General features: G+C 34.5%; 1 protein-coding gene across 7 annotated transcripts in view; it reads left to right on the plus strand.

The window, feature by feature from the left end:
- LOC129001932 (serine/threonine-protein kinase tousled-like 2) overlaps positions 1 to 16288 on the plus strand; it is a 122927-nt gene that overhangs the window by 85770 nt on the left and 20869 nt on the right. For 6 of the 7 annotated variants that reach the window (XM_054429366.1, XM_054429369.1, XM_054429367.1 and 3 more), the window contains one exon: positions 12674 to 12764. In XM_054429366.1, the coding sequence (XP_054285341.1) occupies positions 12674 to 12764 (91 nt within the window). Of the gene's footprint in view, positions 1 to 12673; positions 12765 to 14084; positions 14205 to 16288 lie in introns of those variants that run through there. The other variant, XM_054429372.1, reaches the window with a different exon arrangement.

Raw genomic sequence — 16288 nt, forward strand, 5'->3', positions numbered from 1 at the left:
AGATTTTTCCTGCGATGCACTGGAGCTGAGGAAAAGGGGTTCAAAGAAACATGCTTGCCTATTAATATATGTATATAGATAGAGTATATAGATCATAATGATATAACAGCTGGCTCCAGTTTGGAACCAACAAAGGTTATACTGGATTCAAAAAGAAAAGTTCACTTGATTCGGCCATTAAATGTTAATGTAGTATGTAGATTTAATTTATCATTCAAATAAAATTAAAATTAAATCGTTTATTCAGCCAGAATTGACAATATTTAGGTACAAGATGTATCGACTAGGTCAGGTTTGGAACTGGTTTGGAATCGTATCAAAAATTTTACCATACATTAAATGTTAACTTTTAATCGTTTACGAAAATGTCATATATCAAAATAATGAATTAAATAACAAACTTACTAAAAGTTGTACCTGATAACCCTTTTATTGAGCCAAATTCCACAGAGACGGTTGAAAGTCGCCAATGTTGCCAACCTTGTTGGCCAAAGTAGGTGACGACTGCCGTGCTGTGGTTGGCACCGCTGTACACAGAGCCAAGGAAATGCGAGCTCAACTCATTGATTTGCTGTGAGTGTGTGTGTGTGTGTAGGTCCTTGTCGTATGTATGTGGTGTTTTTCCACGGGTCACACCACGCCCTCTTACCATACGTTTGCTTTTTCAGCCTGTTAAGACCCATTGGATTAGAAAGGATCTAGGGCTTTAGGACAATGTATGCTCTTAATTTGATATTCTTAGATAAGTCCTCTGTGAGGTATAAATTACTTGACCATTTAAAGCAGGGAGGGATATTTTCGTTACTAAAACAGTTTCTTGTATACATTATATAAATACAGTAGTATTACGGTTTAAAACATTGACTATTGGACACTGTTTAAATTGAAAAATAACATATTTGCATTATGAGATACTGCATCTTTAAATTGTGTATCTCAATGTTAACTACAGTTGCATAAATAATTGCAAATGGTGTGCCATATAAGCGGGTTTGTAAAAAAACTAGAATATTTTATACGAAAATGGAATGGTATACTGTAGTATGATGTTGGGATGCGGGCGTTCATACTTAAAATGCTACGTTGACTGTAAAAAATATTAATATTAGTACTAAGATATGGACTAGGAAGTTTTTCACTTCATCTTCCGGATAGCATATTCCATGGTTATGCATCGATCGTGGATACATTATTAAATATGTCGTCAAAGGAGATTGAAAAAATCCTGTCTTAATCTATCACTTCAAGTAGCTAGTTATAAATCGATAAATACATACTTTGGGCAGCGATATTTGAAAAATGCCTGTATTATCTGAGAATAATTGTAAATAGGTATCTTTTGAAATATTTTGAAAATGTAAACAAATATTATATAGATTTTGGTGTTTTATTTAGTTTTAATCATTATTAAATGCCATTGTGTTTGGCTGGTTTGATGGTTAATTTTAATTATGAATCATGTCATGTTTTATTTTCTTATGCTAGTTATGCCCTTATGACTTTGTTCTCGCTGATTAAAATTTATATTTTTTCAACTTTGCGTAGCATTTCTTTGTTCTAGGCCCTAATTACGTAGATGGCATTTTTAAGAAAAATTATGTCTATATGTTATATGTACGTTTTCCTTAGGTTGCCGTAATTAACTCCTTAACATAATTTTTGGTTTCACTTTCATTTTGTATGTCTTTATTTTCGCCCTCTGTCGCTTTTTACGCTACGTTGAAGTTGTGAGAGTTATCTCACACGATCAACCGCTTTCGGGATTATCCAATTCATTCCACATCTTTATTGACGAAATTATTATTACGTATTTTGATTAATATATCCATAGCTTAAACCAGTTTACTTTCTAAATTCTGTAAATATCAATTTCATGCAATGTGTACTTGTCAATCTTTTTGTTTAGCGTTTGAAGCGAGGATTTAAATGAAATTCAAACTTAAACAACCTTTATTGAAAAAATGTCTAGTGACTTAGAGGAAAAATTTATTTTTACGGGAAATATAAGTGTTGGTCTGAGGCTAGTTTTAATTAAACAATATACATTTTTGATGTCATAAATTATGCGGTTTATTCATGCCATCTTAGTAACTCTCGTTTGTATTTGAGTGAGGTACAGTTATTATACAGGCCCTTAATGACAATTTTAACATAACAGGTTTGTTATTATAATAAAAACTTGATTGTTTTTGTAAGTAAATTCGTAGATATTTGTAGCTAGATTTAACTCCTGCGGCCCCCCATGATTGAATTTTATTTATATGTACAAACTAACTTTGTGCACAACGAACAACTTTAACAGTAGTGTATTAAAACTCTGCAAATTTACTCAGCAGTGTCTTTAACAACAGCTTGAAATTGTGTAGTGAAGTTTAAACTCAACAAAAGATATGATTTTCATCTATGTGAAGTATGTGTAAGTAAATCTCTGTGTATAGTACAACTAGTATATCGCAGAGACAGTATTTTATATGCTATTTCAGTGTATTAGCTGTGGATATGAGTAGACATTCCATCTTCATGTTAGAATCTTTGTCAGTTTGAAACAAAATTGTACTTAAAACTGAGTCACTGACAGAGTATGCTGATGATATTGACTGCTCATTTCTATTGGATCCACAGTCTGAACCAAGCTAGGCTTGATAGAAAACTGATATGTCAGATCAACGATCATAGAATAAAACTCTAAAGGGATAAAGCTTAATTTTGAGTTTAGTACAATCTGTTAAACTTTAACAGTTAAAGGCTCATTAACCTACTGTGGTCTATCCGAAGAAATGATTGGCTTCATATATAGTTTATTGATAGTATTTTATATAGTTTTGATTGTTGAGATTCAACTGTATTCCTTTAAAATGTCGATTGAGATATAACTTTTTCTATTGCAACGTTAAATTACGCCGTTTATTCAATGCAAAGATCACACGGTAGGCCTACTGTGTTTTGCTCAGTTAGTACAGGGTTAGGTTCGTTGTATACCCCATCTTAACTTTGCAATGGATTGCACCTGGGAAAAAACGCTGCACACCTCTCTATCTGGCTGAAAATTGTACTGTTTTGTTGTAATCGCGATTTTACCCGGTACCCTTAAAATGGGGGATTTTGTGGTCAGCTTGAAAATTATAATGGTAAAGCCCCATCTTGTGACACATAAATTTAAAGTACTTTTATAAAGAAGAATATACACGAAAATTCGACGGTTCTATCCCAACCCAGTACATACAAGGTACTTTTTAATTATAATCATTCCGAGGGAACCCCACAGAGTTTAGTTTTTTCTGTGTATGTATCCACTGGCCTGAAGACACAACTTGTCTATAGACGGGTTGTCTCTGTAGGAAAGTTCCCGCTGTTTGTCGGCGACGGCGATGGTAGCAGACGCATCTGTCACGTGACCGTGTGTGACGTCACTGATAACACGTCAAGGTCATGCCAATGACACCTCTCACGTGGACCATCGTTGCATCCATGTAGGAATTGTGTTATAATAAAATTATACGTAGAACACGGTCGTCGGTCGTGGTATGTTCGCTACACAAGTGATTATAGTACATCGGTGACGGCTGAGGGTCAGGGGAAATTGTGACTGGTTCATCTATTTTGGTTATGGATTTTATTGAATCTGCCTTAACAGCTAACGCGCAACGTAAGTAACGTATGTAGTAGTGTGTGTCTATGTGTGTGTGCAGTATTTGCCTATTCAACATAACAAATTTCTAAACGTTGTAAAATTACGTTATTCGCAGGGACTTGCAACTCGTGTAGGTACCAACGAAGGTATAACTACTGCTGTGCGTGTACTTGTCTATTGTGTTAGTACCGTAGTTGTTTATTCTAATAATAACGCGTTGACTCACTGCGACAATTATAATACCATTGTTCCTGAGTAAATATCCACTTTTTAGTTTAATATTTTGGAAGCGGATCTTTAAAACAGTTGTAATTTCAAGACTTTTAAAATCATACAAGATTACTTTTAAAAGGTTTTAATCAATAATTAGGATATTGTTATTTTTTTAATCAAGAATCTTGTTAAGCCTACCATGTTTAATATACCGTACATAACTTCTAACAGTCATAAAATATATCAATTAAGAAGTATTTCATGATTTTTAATTGTTGCTTTACCGATTTATGTGTTTAATTTATTATTTAAAGTGATGCTTTAATACATACACTTCTGCTGGAACTAGAACGGAAACATACCGCCTCTTAACCGATTACCGGTACAGATGCTGTTTTTGGTATTACGATTACGCTGATGCTCTAATGCAAGTATATAAAGAAGTATGCATGTACAGTGTTGGACGGACCGGTCCAAGCAGCAGCAGGCGGGGGTGTCCTGTCCAGTGTATTTATAGAGGGAATGTTGCTGAAAGTCAACAGTCCCGGAAGATCAAATAATTTATACCTGTGCCGCTAGGTCAAAAACTACAATGTTTGCAGTGTCTGTAGATCAAAAATCCCAGAAAGTCAAATAGTACAGTCCAGGCTAAAAGTTTAGTCTATGTTAAAGCAATTGACTTATTGGGAATTTGACCTAATGCAACAGCAGGTTTAATATAACGAAATACGGTAAAATACAAGTTCAGTTTCGCTGAGTCAAAAGTGCCGGAAGATCAAAAGCAATAAAAGTGAACGTCGATTCAGTGTAAAGTAGACCTCCTGCAACGCTTACTACACCAACAAAACTCGCTTTTAGTTACTTCGTTTTTTGTCATAATTAGAATAGAGCTAAAATTATCATATTTGGTACATAGCTTATTTATTAATGCTTCTTGCCAACTGTTTGGTCAACACTGTAAATAGGTATAGTTTATGTAATGAAAAGCCTTTCGTCAAAATTTGTGGCATAAAATACACGCAAGGACGATCTGAACATTTCTGGTTATTATATACGTTTGTAAAAGGAGATCCATTTAATTGTAGAACTATTTTATGAGTTATAATGTAGTCTACATATAAACTGTGTAAATGTATTACGCCACGGAAGGGTTGAAACCTGTCCAAACTATCATGTATATTATTATAACGTAAATGGGGTTTTTTCACGATTCTGAATCAACCAGTCGATGGATTTTCATTAGTTTTGTGTTGAAAGAAAGACAATTTTGAGAACTAGATCATTTCAAAGCCATAATTTAAAATTAGTGTCCCAGTTTTTTATAAATTAAGTTTTAGTTTTTAAAAAGTCTAGCAGCCGATGCTAACCTTCTCCAATAAGTCAATGCTTCTAGCTAGCTTTTAGTACAATATAATTTGCTTAACATAACAGCTGTAACATTAAGCATTTGTGCATTACATACTTATGGTTGACTTATTTATACTATGTATGTGTAATGCTGACCATTGATACATTTAATTCTTCGGTACGAGGATGGCAGATTAATGTGCATAGTAAAATACAGTAGTAGGATGTTCAAATTATTTTTTTTTTAAGTATTCTTTGTAATCATCGATTTGTTTTAGTCCAATATAATTTGTTTTAACTAACAGCTGGTTGAATGTGCTATGTATAAAAGGCAAAGCCCTCACTGACACACTCACTCTCACTCACTCATCATTACTAATTCTCCCACTTCTCATTTACCTAGGAGGCTGAAATTCGATACACCGATTCTTTGGGCATTAAATAGGAAAACTGAGTAATTTTTATTATGATAGGGCATTCGAGCTTCGCCCCAGTGGCTCTGGAGTTTTCCATGTTAACCTTATGATTTTTCATATTTAAAAGGAATTAATGAATCTTAACAGCTGTGTCAATTAAACAATTTATGACAACAGCTAATTTGCAACCAAAAGCTGAGTGAGCGTTTCGAACGAACTTCAACCTGGAGGCGAGTTAACCCCAAGGCAAGTGAGCTCAGCAAACGAGCTCCAACCTAAAGGTGAGTGAGCGTAGCGAACGAACTTCAACCAGGACGTGATTTTGCCATGCGAACGAGCTCATCTTGAAAATTAATTAGTTAAACGGGGCAAAGCCAGCGGGTACAGCTAGTTATTCTATAGAATTATTAGGTTTTAGCGAATTTCGCATATAGGGAATAAGCTATTACCGTAGTACTCATGGCAACACCTGGACCCGGGACCGATGTAATTTTTCGTTTTGAGTCCCTAGAGGCCAAAAACACAATCCGTTCAAATTCATATATATGTAAGTGTATAAGACATTTTGGGGACTTGACTTTTTCGGGTCTCAAGAATTTATACGAAAATACACTATTGCAATATTTTGAGGACTTGAATTTCCGTATGTGTATAAGACATTCTGGGCACTTGACTTTTTCGGGACTCGAGAATTTAGTACTTTTCGAGGACCTGTGCAAATTATTCCATTCCAAATGCAGCGCGTTATCGATCTTCACCCTTGTGTGGGCCTCCCATTCACTGACGGAATGTCTCGTGGCGTATGACGACCGGATATAAATGGTCACTTTACACTCACTTATCTCATTATTTTTTTTCAGCATATTCGTTGACCCGTCTGCAGGTCTTATGTTGACGGGCTGTCAGAGTGTCTGTTGTAATAACTGGAATTCCTTATGTATGTTTGCTGCTGATTACGGTGAAGTATTGTTAGAAATTCCACCTAATCTTTAAAGTTACCCATTAAAGTCATAGAAATAATAATATTTAACTGTTTGACGAGTACCCCTATTGTATTCAAAATACTAAACGGCCCAACCCAATATTTAATACAAGCCAAAGGTGTCTTATAGATTCCGAGTAAATTATTATAAACTATCAAATGGAGCATGTAAAGTGCATTATAAATAATCAACAAACCCTAACATAATTGACTATTGATTCAGTTACTGATTCGGGAATTACAATTGCTGATGATAACTGAATGCTCTGACCTGAAGCAGTGTTCTTCTTTACTTCTTTACCTATAAAACACATGGGATACAGCCTTTCTTCACTGATCACGTAATGCGTGATTTTCTATAAAGTCTTGGAAAAATAAAAGGAAAAATAGATAGAATACAGGTGTACTGTATTTGGTTTACACACAAATATTCATCAAACTGTGTGATAGTTTGTTATAGCAATGAACAATTTGAGAGTATCGTATTGTTTGAGTCGATGGAAAATCTCTGTTGATCCTGTTTCACAAGCAAACCAAAAAGATACAGTAGTCATCACTCTATGCGACATATTCTAACCAGAAAATTGTAATCGTATGATTCTATAAGCATTGGTAGGATTGCAAAGTACTACACAAACATTATTTCAAGGGTAATAACAGTCACAATTTCCGCTGACTTTAAAAGAGTCAACTAAACTATTATACTAATGGACACACAACTAAATGGAACAACTAATGGGAATTCTCACGATGTACATTCGTTCGATATAAGCATTGAGTATACACGTCAGTACATACGTGTATACCCAATGATATAAGCAACGGTTCTTGCAATTTATTGCTTATTGTTTTTTAGAGTTGTTTTCGGACTTACTCTGTTTTCGGACTTACAGTCAATTAATAGCAGCAGAGGTCAAGTTTGGTATCAAATTAAAGGTTTTATTCATAAAAATACATTGCCGCAAACCCAAACTCAAACGATGATGATGATAATAACGTTAATGATGTCGCTAAAACGTATCGTTTGAAATTTAACAGCTGAAAATAAGTGAAATAGAAAAGGTTTTGGTTAAATCCATGAAATTGTAATTGGACACTAGTAAATACTAGTACACTTGTTGCTACCTCCCCCCTTCGGTTTCATCTATTCCTCTCAATCAGTTCAAACCTAGGAGGATTAAACATTAATGTTAATTAATGTTAAATCCTCCTAGATTCAAACCTGAAACACCCAGATCGAAACTCGCCTGTCGTTATTTTACCATCGCCTGTTTTTTAAATATATTTTTCAAAAAAGAAATATTATATTGATTTACTTTGGATTTTAAAAATTTTAACGTTTTATTTTGTTAAAGATTTATGGTGATACGTAAATATTGTGGTGTAGTAGAGTATATTATATTGTAGTTAAGTGTTAAATTTTGAAATTTTAGGGTGAATCGAGATGAATCTTTGTTTATAACATGGGTCTCTCCTACCTTAACATACATACCAAGTTTGATAAACATCGGTTGGAAAAGTGCAAAGATAAATATTTGTATGTAAAAAATACAAAATGGCGGATATCTGGTTAACGAAATGATTTTGGAAAAAATGTTATCCTTGATTTTCTGTTTATTTTGACCCAAGGAATTACTAGGTAAAGTATCTCCCCGCTTATTTTAACACCCTGTTTATGATGTATTCTTATAAGAGAAAAATGTAAGCTGGTAATAAAGAAAGATGTTTTATAAATAATATGAATGTACTGGTGATCTGTATATTCACCTTTTTCTTGTCCTTAGATAAATTAAATTAGATAAATTAAAAGTCCACTCAGCAGTCGCATCGTACGATGTAGTTCTTTCCATGCGTTGCGAAATGCTAAATTTGCCGTCCTCTTCAACCCAAGTTATCTACTGAACCACTGATTGTAAAAAATTCAAAAAAATATATTTTACGCATCACACTTTTGGCTACAACTTTGCCACAGACAAAACCTCTCTAACCCAAAAACAAAAAAAATCTCGCATGCTAACTTTTTCATGTTAGAAATCAAGATTTAAAACTACTTCACCGTACAAATAATTTTTTATTAATTAGATCGGTAAATAGTTTAATGTTCCAACAAAATAGTCATCGAGTAGGACTAACCAAGAAGCTCTGTGCCAAATTTCAAAATTTTAGCACAACTTTAAGAACACCAAAACACGAAATTATTGAAGACATGCGTCGAGAGGACTATCGTTGTTTTTAACAGATTATACTTTTGACCTTCCGGCACTGTTGACTCAGCGAAACTGAACTTATATTTTATCTTATTTCGTTATATTAAAACTGCTGTTGCATTAAGTCAAATTCCCAATAAGTCAATTGCTTTAACATAGACTAAACTTTTAGCCCGGACTGTACTATTTGACTTTCTGGGATTTTTGATCTACAGACACTGCAAACATTGTAGTTTTTGACCTAGCGGCACAGGTATAAATTATTTGACCTTCCGGGACTGTTGACTTTCTGCAACGCGTCCTTTATAGATGCGCAGTTCCACGCTATAGTCAGCTGGAGGGGGGAGAGAGGCTTATTGAGTACAGCCACCAAGGCCGAGTTCGCGCCGTACTATGATTCACAAGACGTCTTGGACCCGCTGCCAACCTTGCGGCGCTAATGTCCCGTCTGGTCGCGTGCAGTGTGCATTGCGGACGGATGTTGCCAACTGCTTGCCGCTAAAATTACCTGCTTACTGGCTTGTGGCATTTTGTTATGGTTTTTTCCATTGGAAAAATTAAAGGCGTTTATTCACTCACATGGTTAAATCACGTGGGGAAATCCCAGAACTTTTTTAGTTTCAATGGTTTTCTCCATTAATTGAATAATCAAGACTCAATGAATGTCCCTAAGGTTGTTTAGACTAATGTAAAATCATTCTAGTTTGTGATCGTTAGACATACTTTAAACAAAAAAATCATTGCTAACAGTAACAAAATTAATAGGTTTAAGGTAATCTGTGATTATATATTTTGAACCATATTTCGTATTTAGTATCGAGAAGGAAAGAGAGTATTTCAAATAACAGGGATATAAAAGATACATTTAAAAACGCCGACAAAATCGATAGGTCTATCGTAGTTGGCGTGTACCCATATTAGCGTATCCACTTATGTTCGTTAGTTCTCGATAGTTCCAGATATTTTCGTTAGTTCTAAAACAATGAAAAAGTTAAAGCGGATAATAAGTGGGTACGCTAACTTCACGCTTCCGGTTTCTAGCGCGCACTGTATTCTCATAAAAAACTGTTACACCTATTTACCAAACGTTAGTTCTCCAATATTGTTACGCGGCATAGGTGTGAAGTTAGCGTACCGACGTTGAATGCCTTAAAACGTTTTTATTTTTTAAGAACTAACGAAAATATTGGGGAACTATCGAGAAATAACGAAGAACTGACGATTGATATATAGATAAAAGCATATTTCGTCAGAAAATGGTGCCCGCTGGAAATTATTTAATTGTGAAGTTAGCTTACCCACTTTTTATGCCTCGTAACTTTTTTTGGTTACTCATCAGCTGATAACATGTGACCTTGAGCGGAGGTCGACCTCTTATCTCTGATTATAGAAATCTTTTCTTTCAAGAGATTTATTTTCGATCTTGTATTAGCGTTATAATTTTGCATACTGTACTACATATAGCAGTTAGGTAAGTTTTGTATTCAGAAAATCGCATGTAAAAATTTGTTATAAAAAAACGTTGTATTTATACTAGATACATTATTATATTGTTTATTACCTTTATAATCAAGCTTTTGCCATACTTACAGCTTAAAGAAACTGCATATTATTGCCGTTTCTTTTGCACATCTAGAGCCAGTTTTTGTTCAAATGAAAAATTGTGAAGACCTGTAAGTGTATAGTTTCTAACTTGTTACCTACTGATGTAAACAGTTGCTAGAACTAGTGACCATGTGTTTCTTAGAGAAAAAACATACTATTTTAGGCACAGCACAGTGTTTGTTTTACATTTGCTATCCACTTATAAATACAGGGGAAATGAATACTGTATAACAAAATTGTGGAAGTGTTAGGATTATCTTTCAAAGACCCTCCCCTCCCCATTGTATACGTAAAACAGTCAGCCATTTCTTTCGCCATCAAGAATCATTTCTTTTTCAATATGGACAAATAATTTTGAAAATATATGATTGTATTATTATATTATTACTTTACTTGTTAATCGATCCAAATAGTTAGCTAATAAGTGACCATGTGTTTCTTAATCTTAGTTGAGATCGTACTACTGTATCAGTGGAGGCACTTTCTCTCCCAAGATGTGAAAGGACAAGCCCAGCCTGTGCTGTGGAATAGATACGCGAAATTACAAGGACAATTGTTCGGAATGCCGACATGGAGACGGGTGGGTAGAAACAGGGACATTTATGAAGGGAAAGTTGGCCATCCTGGTCACACCTGATATATGTCACCTTCCATATACACTGAAGTCTCCACTCCAACACGATTACATTTCCAACAGTTTGTGTGGAGGAGGACGTTGGAAATAAAATCACATTTGTATAAGAACATTCCTGAGTACGAGATGAAATTGCTATAACATGTGTGTGTAGGCTACTTGAATTTGTTAGCATGTCAGCACTCCAATACAAAATTTTCACTACAATCTTCGCTCGGTATGCTATTATTATTCGTATTTCTAAGGGTTTCACTATTATTTTTGTGCTAGCGCACTTAAATAAGGTGTTCAATGCATTAATTGATATATGTTTCTTTCCACTCTTTGAAAACTTGTGGGGAATTGTAAGTTTTGATCAAATATTCTTACACTTTTGTTAAGGAACATATTAAATAAAACATTTTGCGATGTTTCAATCGTATCTAAACTAGGTTAAATTAGGCTCTTTTATTTCTTTTGTTTCCAATCAACGTTTATACTATTAATTTCTTTTGTTCAGGCAACGTAGATACTGTAGAGGTGCTTTCCAGAAGGCTAAAAAATCATCGATTAGTAATACTTTCCAAATAACTTCCGACGGTATGATAATATCGGGTTTTGGATCGTTCCCCTACCAAGTCACCAGACCTGAGACATCATCAAGTAACAAACACGGTACTTAGTTTTAAACTAAAAAACTTAGTTGAAATTTGTCAGTTTTTGATACTTAGTACTGTACCATGACATTCTATGTAAAAAGGGAAACTAAATATGTCAAGGATTACAACACTATTAACTGCATTTATGATGTAAACCTATTCTTCAGTTCGTATATGTATCTATGTACTATAAGTTAACACACATGCCAGGAAGAGACATGAAGGACTCTTGGATTTCTTAAAGCTGTAGAATAGAAACCAGAACATTAACTAATGAATTGTTAACATTTTTCGTATAAATTTAATAACAATATATTAGCATTTTTGGGTATAAAATATTTTGATGTTTGTAGTCACTTCTACGTTTTTCAGAGAAATGTTCCATTAATAGACAAAGAGCTGTAATTTAAGTATGCAAATCGATCAGTCTCTTATTCGGGTGTGTAAAACCATATAATGAATATGAATATATAGAGTTATTTTGTAATTCTCTTTCGGCTAATGATGACCTTCTACTAACTAGGCAAATAGTCATTAACATGTAACATCATTGTGAAATGTACAATCGAAATTTAACCTCTGAAGTATAGTTGGGACGTGAAATCTCATCAGGCGAATTTCCCTATGTTGACTTTGTCTATGCCAACGATAAGACCGGTCTATGCCTAGGGTCGCCTTGGATATTTCGCAATCTTCAAGGTAAAATCAAACTTTTGCTTTAAAACTCACATACATCAAATCAGTCTAAAAATCCTACCTTATAGGATCATGCTGTATTTTACTTACATCCTGTCCCTATCGTTCAACGAAAAATGTACAAGTTCTAAACGTCGTACATCCAGTAGCGTTTACTGTTGTCAACTCTAGTTGAAACCATGGTTGGAATCGCCATTGGCGTGCGAGTTTTCTGTGGCAAGACGTTGTATAGTCTGTGTGTATCTGTGATGTGTGTGATGTTTACTACTGCTGTAATTGTACCAATGTGATGTGTTTGTTACAGATGTCCGCTGGCTCCCAAATACAAATGGCACCACAATCAGGCCTCAGCACAGGCCAGTCTGTTCATAGCCAGGACTCTAATATGAGTACAGGTCAGTAGAATAGAGTAAACATACAGGGCAAGCAACCCAAATTACAATAACGTAAGGCTACTCTAAATGACGTAACCAAATGCATTTATGTGAAACTGGTTAAATAAACTACTAATACGACAAAAATCTCACAATTTATACAGTTTTTTCTACTTCAGTGCCAATAGTTACTTCAGTTGTTGCAATAGTTATCTTCGGGTCTAATTTTTACTGTATTAGGCTCTAGTGTTATTGGAAAATGTATTGTGAATCAGACTTGAAGTATATTAATAAAAGTGTGTTTCCATTAAAAGTAAACCATTAGTTATTTGTCAAGAAATGTTTTAAATTAGGTATGATTCCAGTAAATACAGTAGGCCTAAACATCAACTTTTCACAAAATTGATAAGTATAGGAAAGCAAAAAGCTTATACCTACAATACATCCTCTATTGATTTTGTCACTGACGAGTGCCCCATGCTAGTTGTAATGTTTGGGTTGCGTGTAAAAAAAATAACCCTGTAGAATACTATACTACTATAATAGTATACTGTATTTCAGTTTTATCAACCCCTGCTTTTTATATTGGCTTTTTATATTGGCTTTTTGTTAAGGAAACTTTCCAAACCGTTGTCATGTTACTATATAACGTCCACCAATTCAATGGTGCATTGATTACTAGTTCACAGTTCAGTACTTATTTGATGAAACACGCTACGTTATTGATTTGTAATCCATATAGATCGTCTGTTATACAAAGTCGTCAAAAACTATTTGATGCCATTTTACTGCTCTTCTTGGTACTGTATTGCGAATGTACATTGCAGGCCTACACACACTAGGTTTACGGCATATAGTCGCAAAGATTCATTGGTAGTAACACAGAAAACATACTTTATAGTAGTATGTTTTCTGTGGTAGTTGATGGTGAATTTCGTTTAATGTATAAATACTGTACTTGTAAATATAGGCCTACAGTACTGTGACAACGTAGCCGTACTGCATGTTGACTTTTTTAGGTTTTTGTTTCTATTTGCTAATAGTTATATGAATGGTTAATCGATAAATAATTACATTTAATTAAAAATTATGGGAAAAATCGTCATTTCATATTATTATGCTTATCTTTTACAATGCTTTTTTCTGCGCTACACAAAATTGCCTAATTAAGAATCATATAAAAATAAAAAAAATATTAAAATATTTGTTATTGCTCTTTTGTTATTGACAATAGTTTTAATAATTAATCAGCTGTAAAATTATGTTTAATTAAATTTACTAAATTGTATACAAACAAATTATTTTGGTAAATCTTAAAAGTTAGGTTAATTCCTACTAATTTATGAGTTTTTGCGATATTTAAATTTACGGTAAACGGCATTTTGGCGTGGCAATATATGCCCTTATAAGTTATAATGACCGTTACTAAGGGGATAGCACTTCGCAAGACATCAAAGATTTGTAAGTTTATTTCAACCCTCTACTTTCTCTTGTAGAATTTGTATTAGGTGACTAAACATAAAATATTTAATTATTAGGTAGTTTGAATGGAATTTCGTCAGGCTACAAAAGATATTCAATATTCGTCTTTCCTTTATGACTAAATATTTTAAAATTAAGATCTACATATCAAATGCAATGCCCTCCTGAAGTTTCTGTAACTGAGACTATAAGCAGGGTTTGAGAAGACGGAGCGCAATATTCGTCGTGAGAGGATGGACTGATAAGGCTGATAAGATAATCCCACGCATTGTTTGCCTTTGCAAGCTGTTCCCATTTCTCATTGTTCTCTCAAATTTAACACCTTTTGTTATGGATGTCCCTGATTTTACATTTCTCGGCTACACGTGTTGAACCTAATTTTACTTATGAATTTTAGGCTATACCATTGACTATATATACCTATAATAGTCAATTACTATACTCGCGAATTGAGCTAAAAAAGTAAAGTTGGATTCTTAATTCAATTCAGTAAGTGAATAATTGGAACTATTTGACGTATTATGATGCGGTGTGGGTTTCTTGAGATTTATGTTATAGTACTGAATAAGAGATGCAGTTTAGGCTATACTCGCGAATTGAGCTAAAAAAGTAAAGTTGGATTCTTAATTCAATTCAGTAAGTGAATAATTGGAACTATTTTACGTATTATGATGCGGTGTGATTTTCTTGAGATTTATGTAATAGTACTGAATAAGAGATGCAGTTTACATTAGGCCGACCTTAAAGTGCGTTCACGATGGCGTAAAGCCCATTAATTAAATGAGCAGTAGGCCTACTATGTTGGTTGTGGTTCAATTAATTGTACTACTTTTTGTTTCACTGGTGATAACTTCCACACGGGAACGTGACGTCTAGTGCTAGTGTATGTTGCAGTACATGTAGGTCCACTAGCATAGAGGGGGTCACCATCTATTGTTGTTCCCTCCTCCAAGAACCGGTTTTTGCACTGACCTGTCGCACACTGGTTGTGTTAGCCCTTCATGTCCCACTCTTTTACTCACATTAATTGACGTGCTAGTGCAATAGTATAGAGATTGTACTCGGAAATAATTTTCTACGATTTCCTTGAATAATTCCTCTTTGAAAGTGATTATTGTCGAGTTTTTAGTGAGTTGTGGATAATTTCGAAATACTAGCTAAAATACTTATTTGCTTACCGATGTTTGAATGCCTCTTGGTGGTTTTTATGTGCTTCGTTGACAGTGACTGGAGAAGATCAGGTATACCAACTGATTCATGAATCTTTGCAGAGATGTTTATTTAAACAAATGTCTTGAAATATTTTTGTTAGCCTATTTACTTATTTTGTCGAACCTATATTACCTATTGTTACCTATGTGGTAAGCACATTGACACATTTATTCTTCCTCTAAGCAAAATTAGTTTTGTTAAAAATATCTCCAAGTTGAAGTGAAACGGCCTCAGGCCGGTTTTATGCACCGCGACAGTCGCGTGGCGTGACTCAAGTTCCATTGAGTTAAATGGGAGCATTTATGCACCGCGACAGTCGCGTGGCGTGACTCAAGTTCTATTGAGTTAAATGGGAGCATTTATGCACCGCGACAGCGACAAACTGCCACGTGAGCGACTCGAAGATCTCTAAATACCCGCGACAGGTTTTATAATCGCAGCTTCAAAAAATGTGTCGCGCGCGGTTCAAGTTCTATTGGATCAATTGGGCACGTTTATGCACCGCGACAGTCGCGGCGCGACAGTAGTATTTTTCATACTCCGCGTGGTATATTCTCCATATATTTATAGTGATTAATGTTAACAATTTGTATTTAAATGAGTTCTTTACCCTTTATTTGTAATATAAATTTACATCATTTTATTATGTAATGACATTTTTAAGAGGGTTGACCCAATTCTGTAACATTAGATTGAGAACTGACTGAGTTCTTTAATTCCCCCTCCACCGGATTTGAGTTTGCGCGACAAAAAAGTGTCGCTGTCGCGTGAGCGATCGGTCAGCCGCAACACATGTAGCGACAGTCAAAAAACTATGTCTTTTAAGCCAAATAAGAATGGAGATGCGTTTA

Source organism: Macrosteles quadrilineatus, unplaced genomic scaffold, assembly GCF_028750875.1.
Source record: "Macrosteles quadrilineatus isolate MER2022 unplaced genomic scaffold, UCM_ALF_1.0 Scaffold_9__3_contigs__length_116548681, whole genome shotgun sequence".
Classification (NCBI taxonomy): domain Eukaryota; kingdom Metazoa; phylum Arthropoda; class Insecta; order Hemiptera; family Cicadellidae; genus Macrosteles; species Macrosteles quadrilineatus.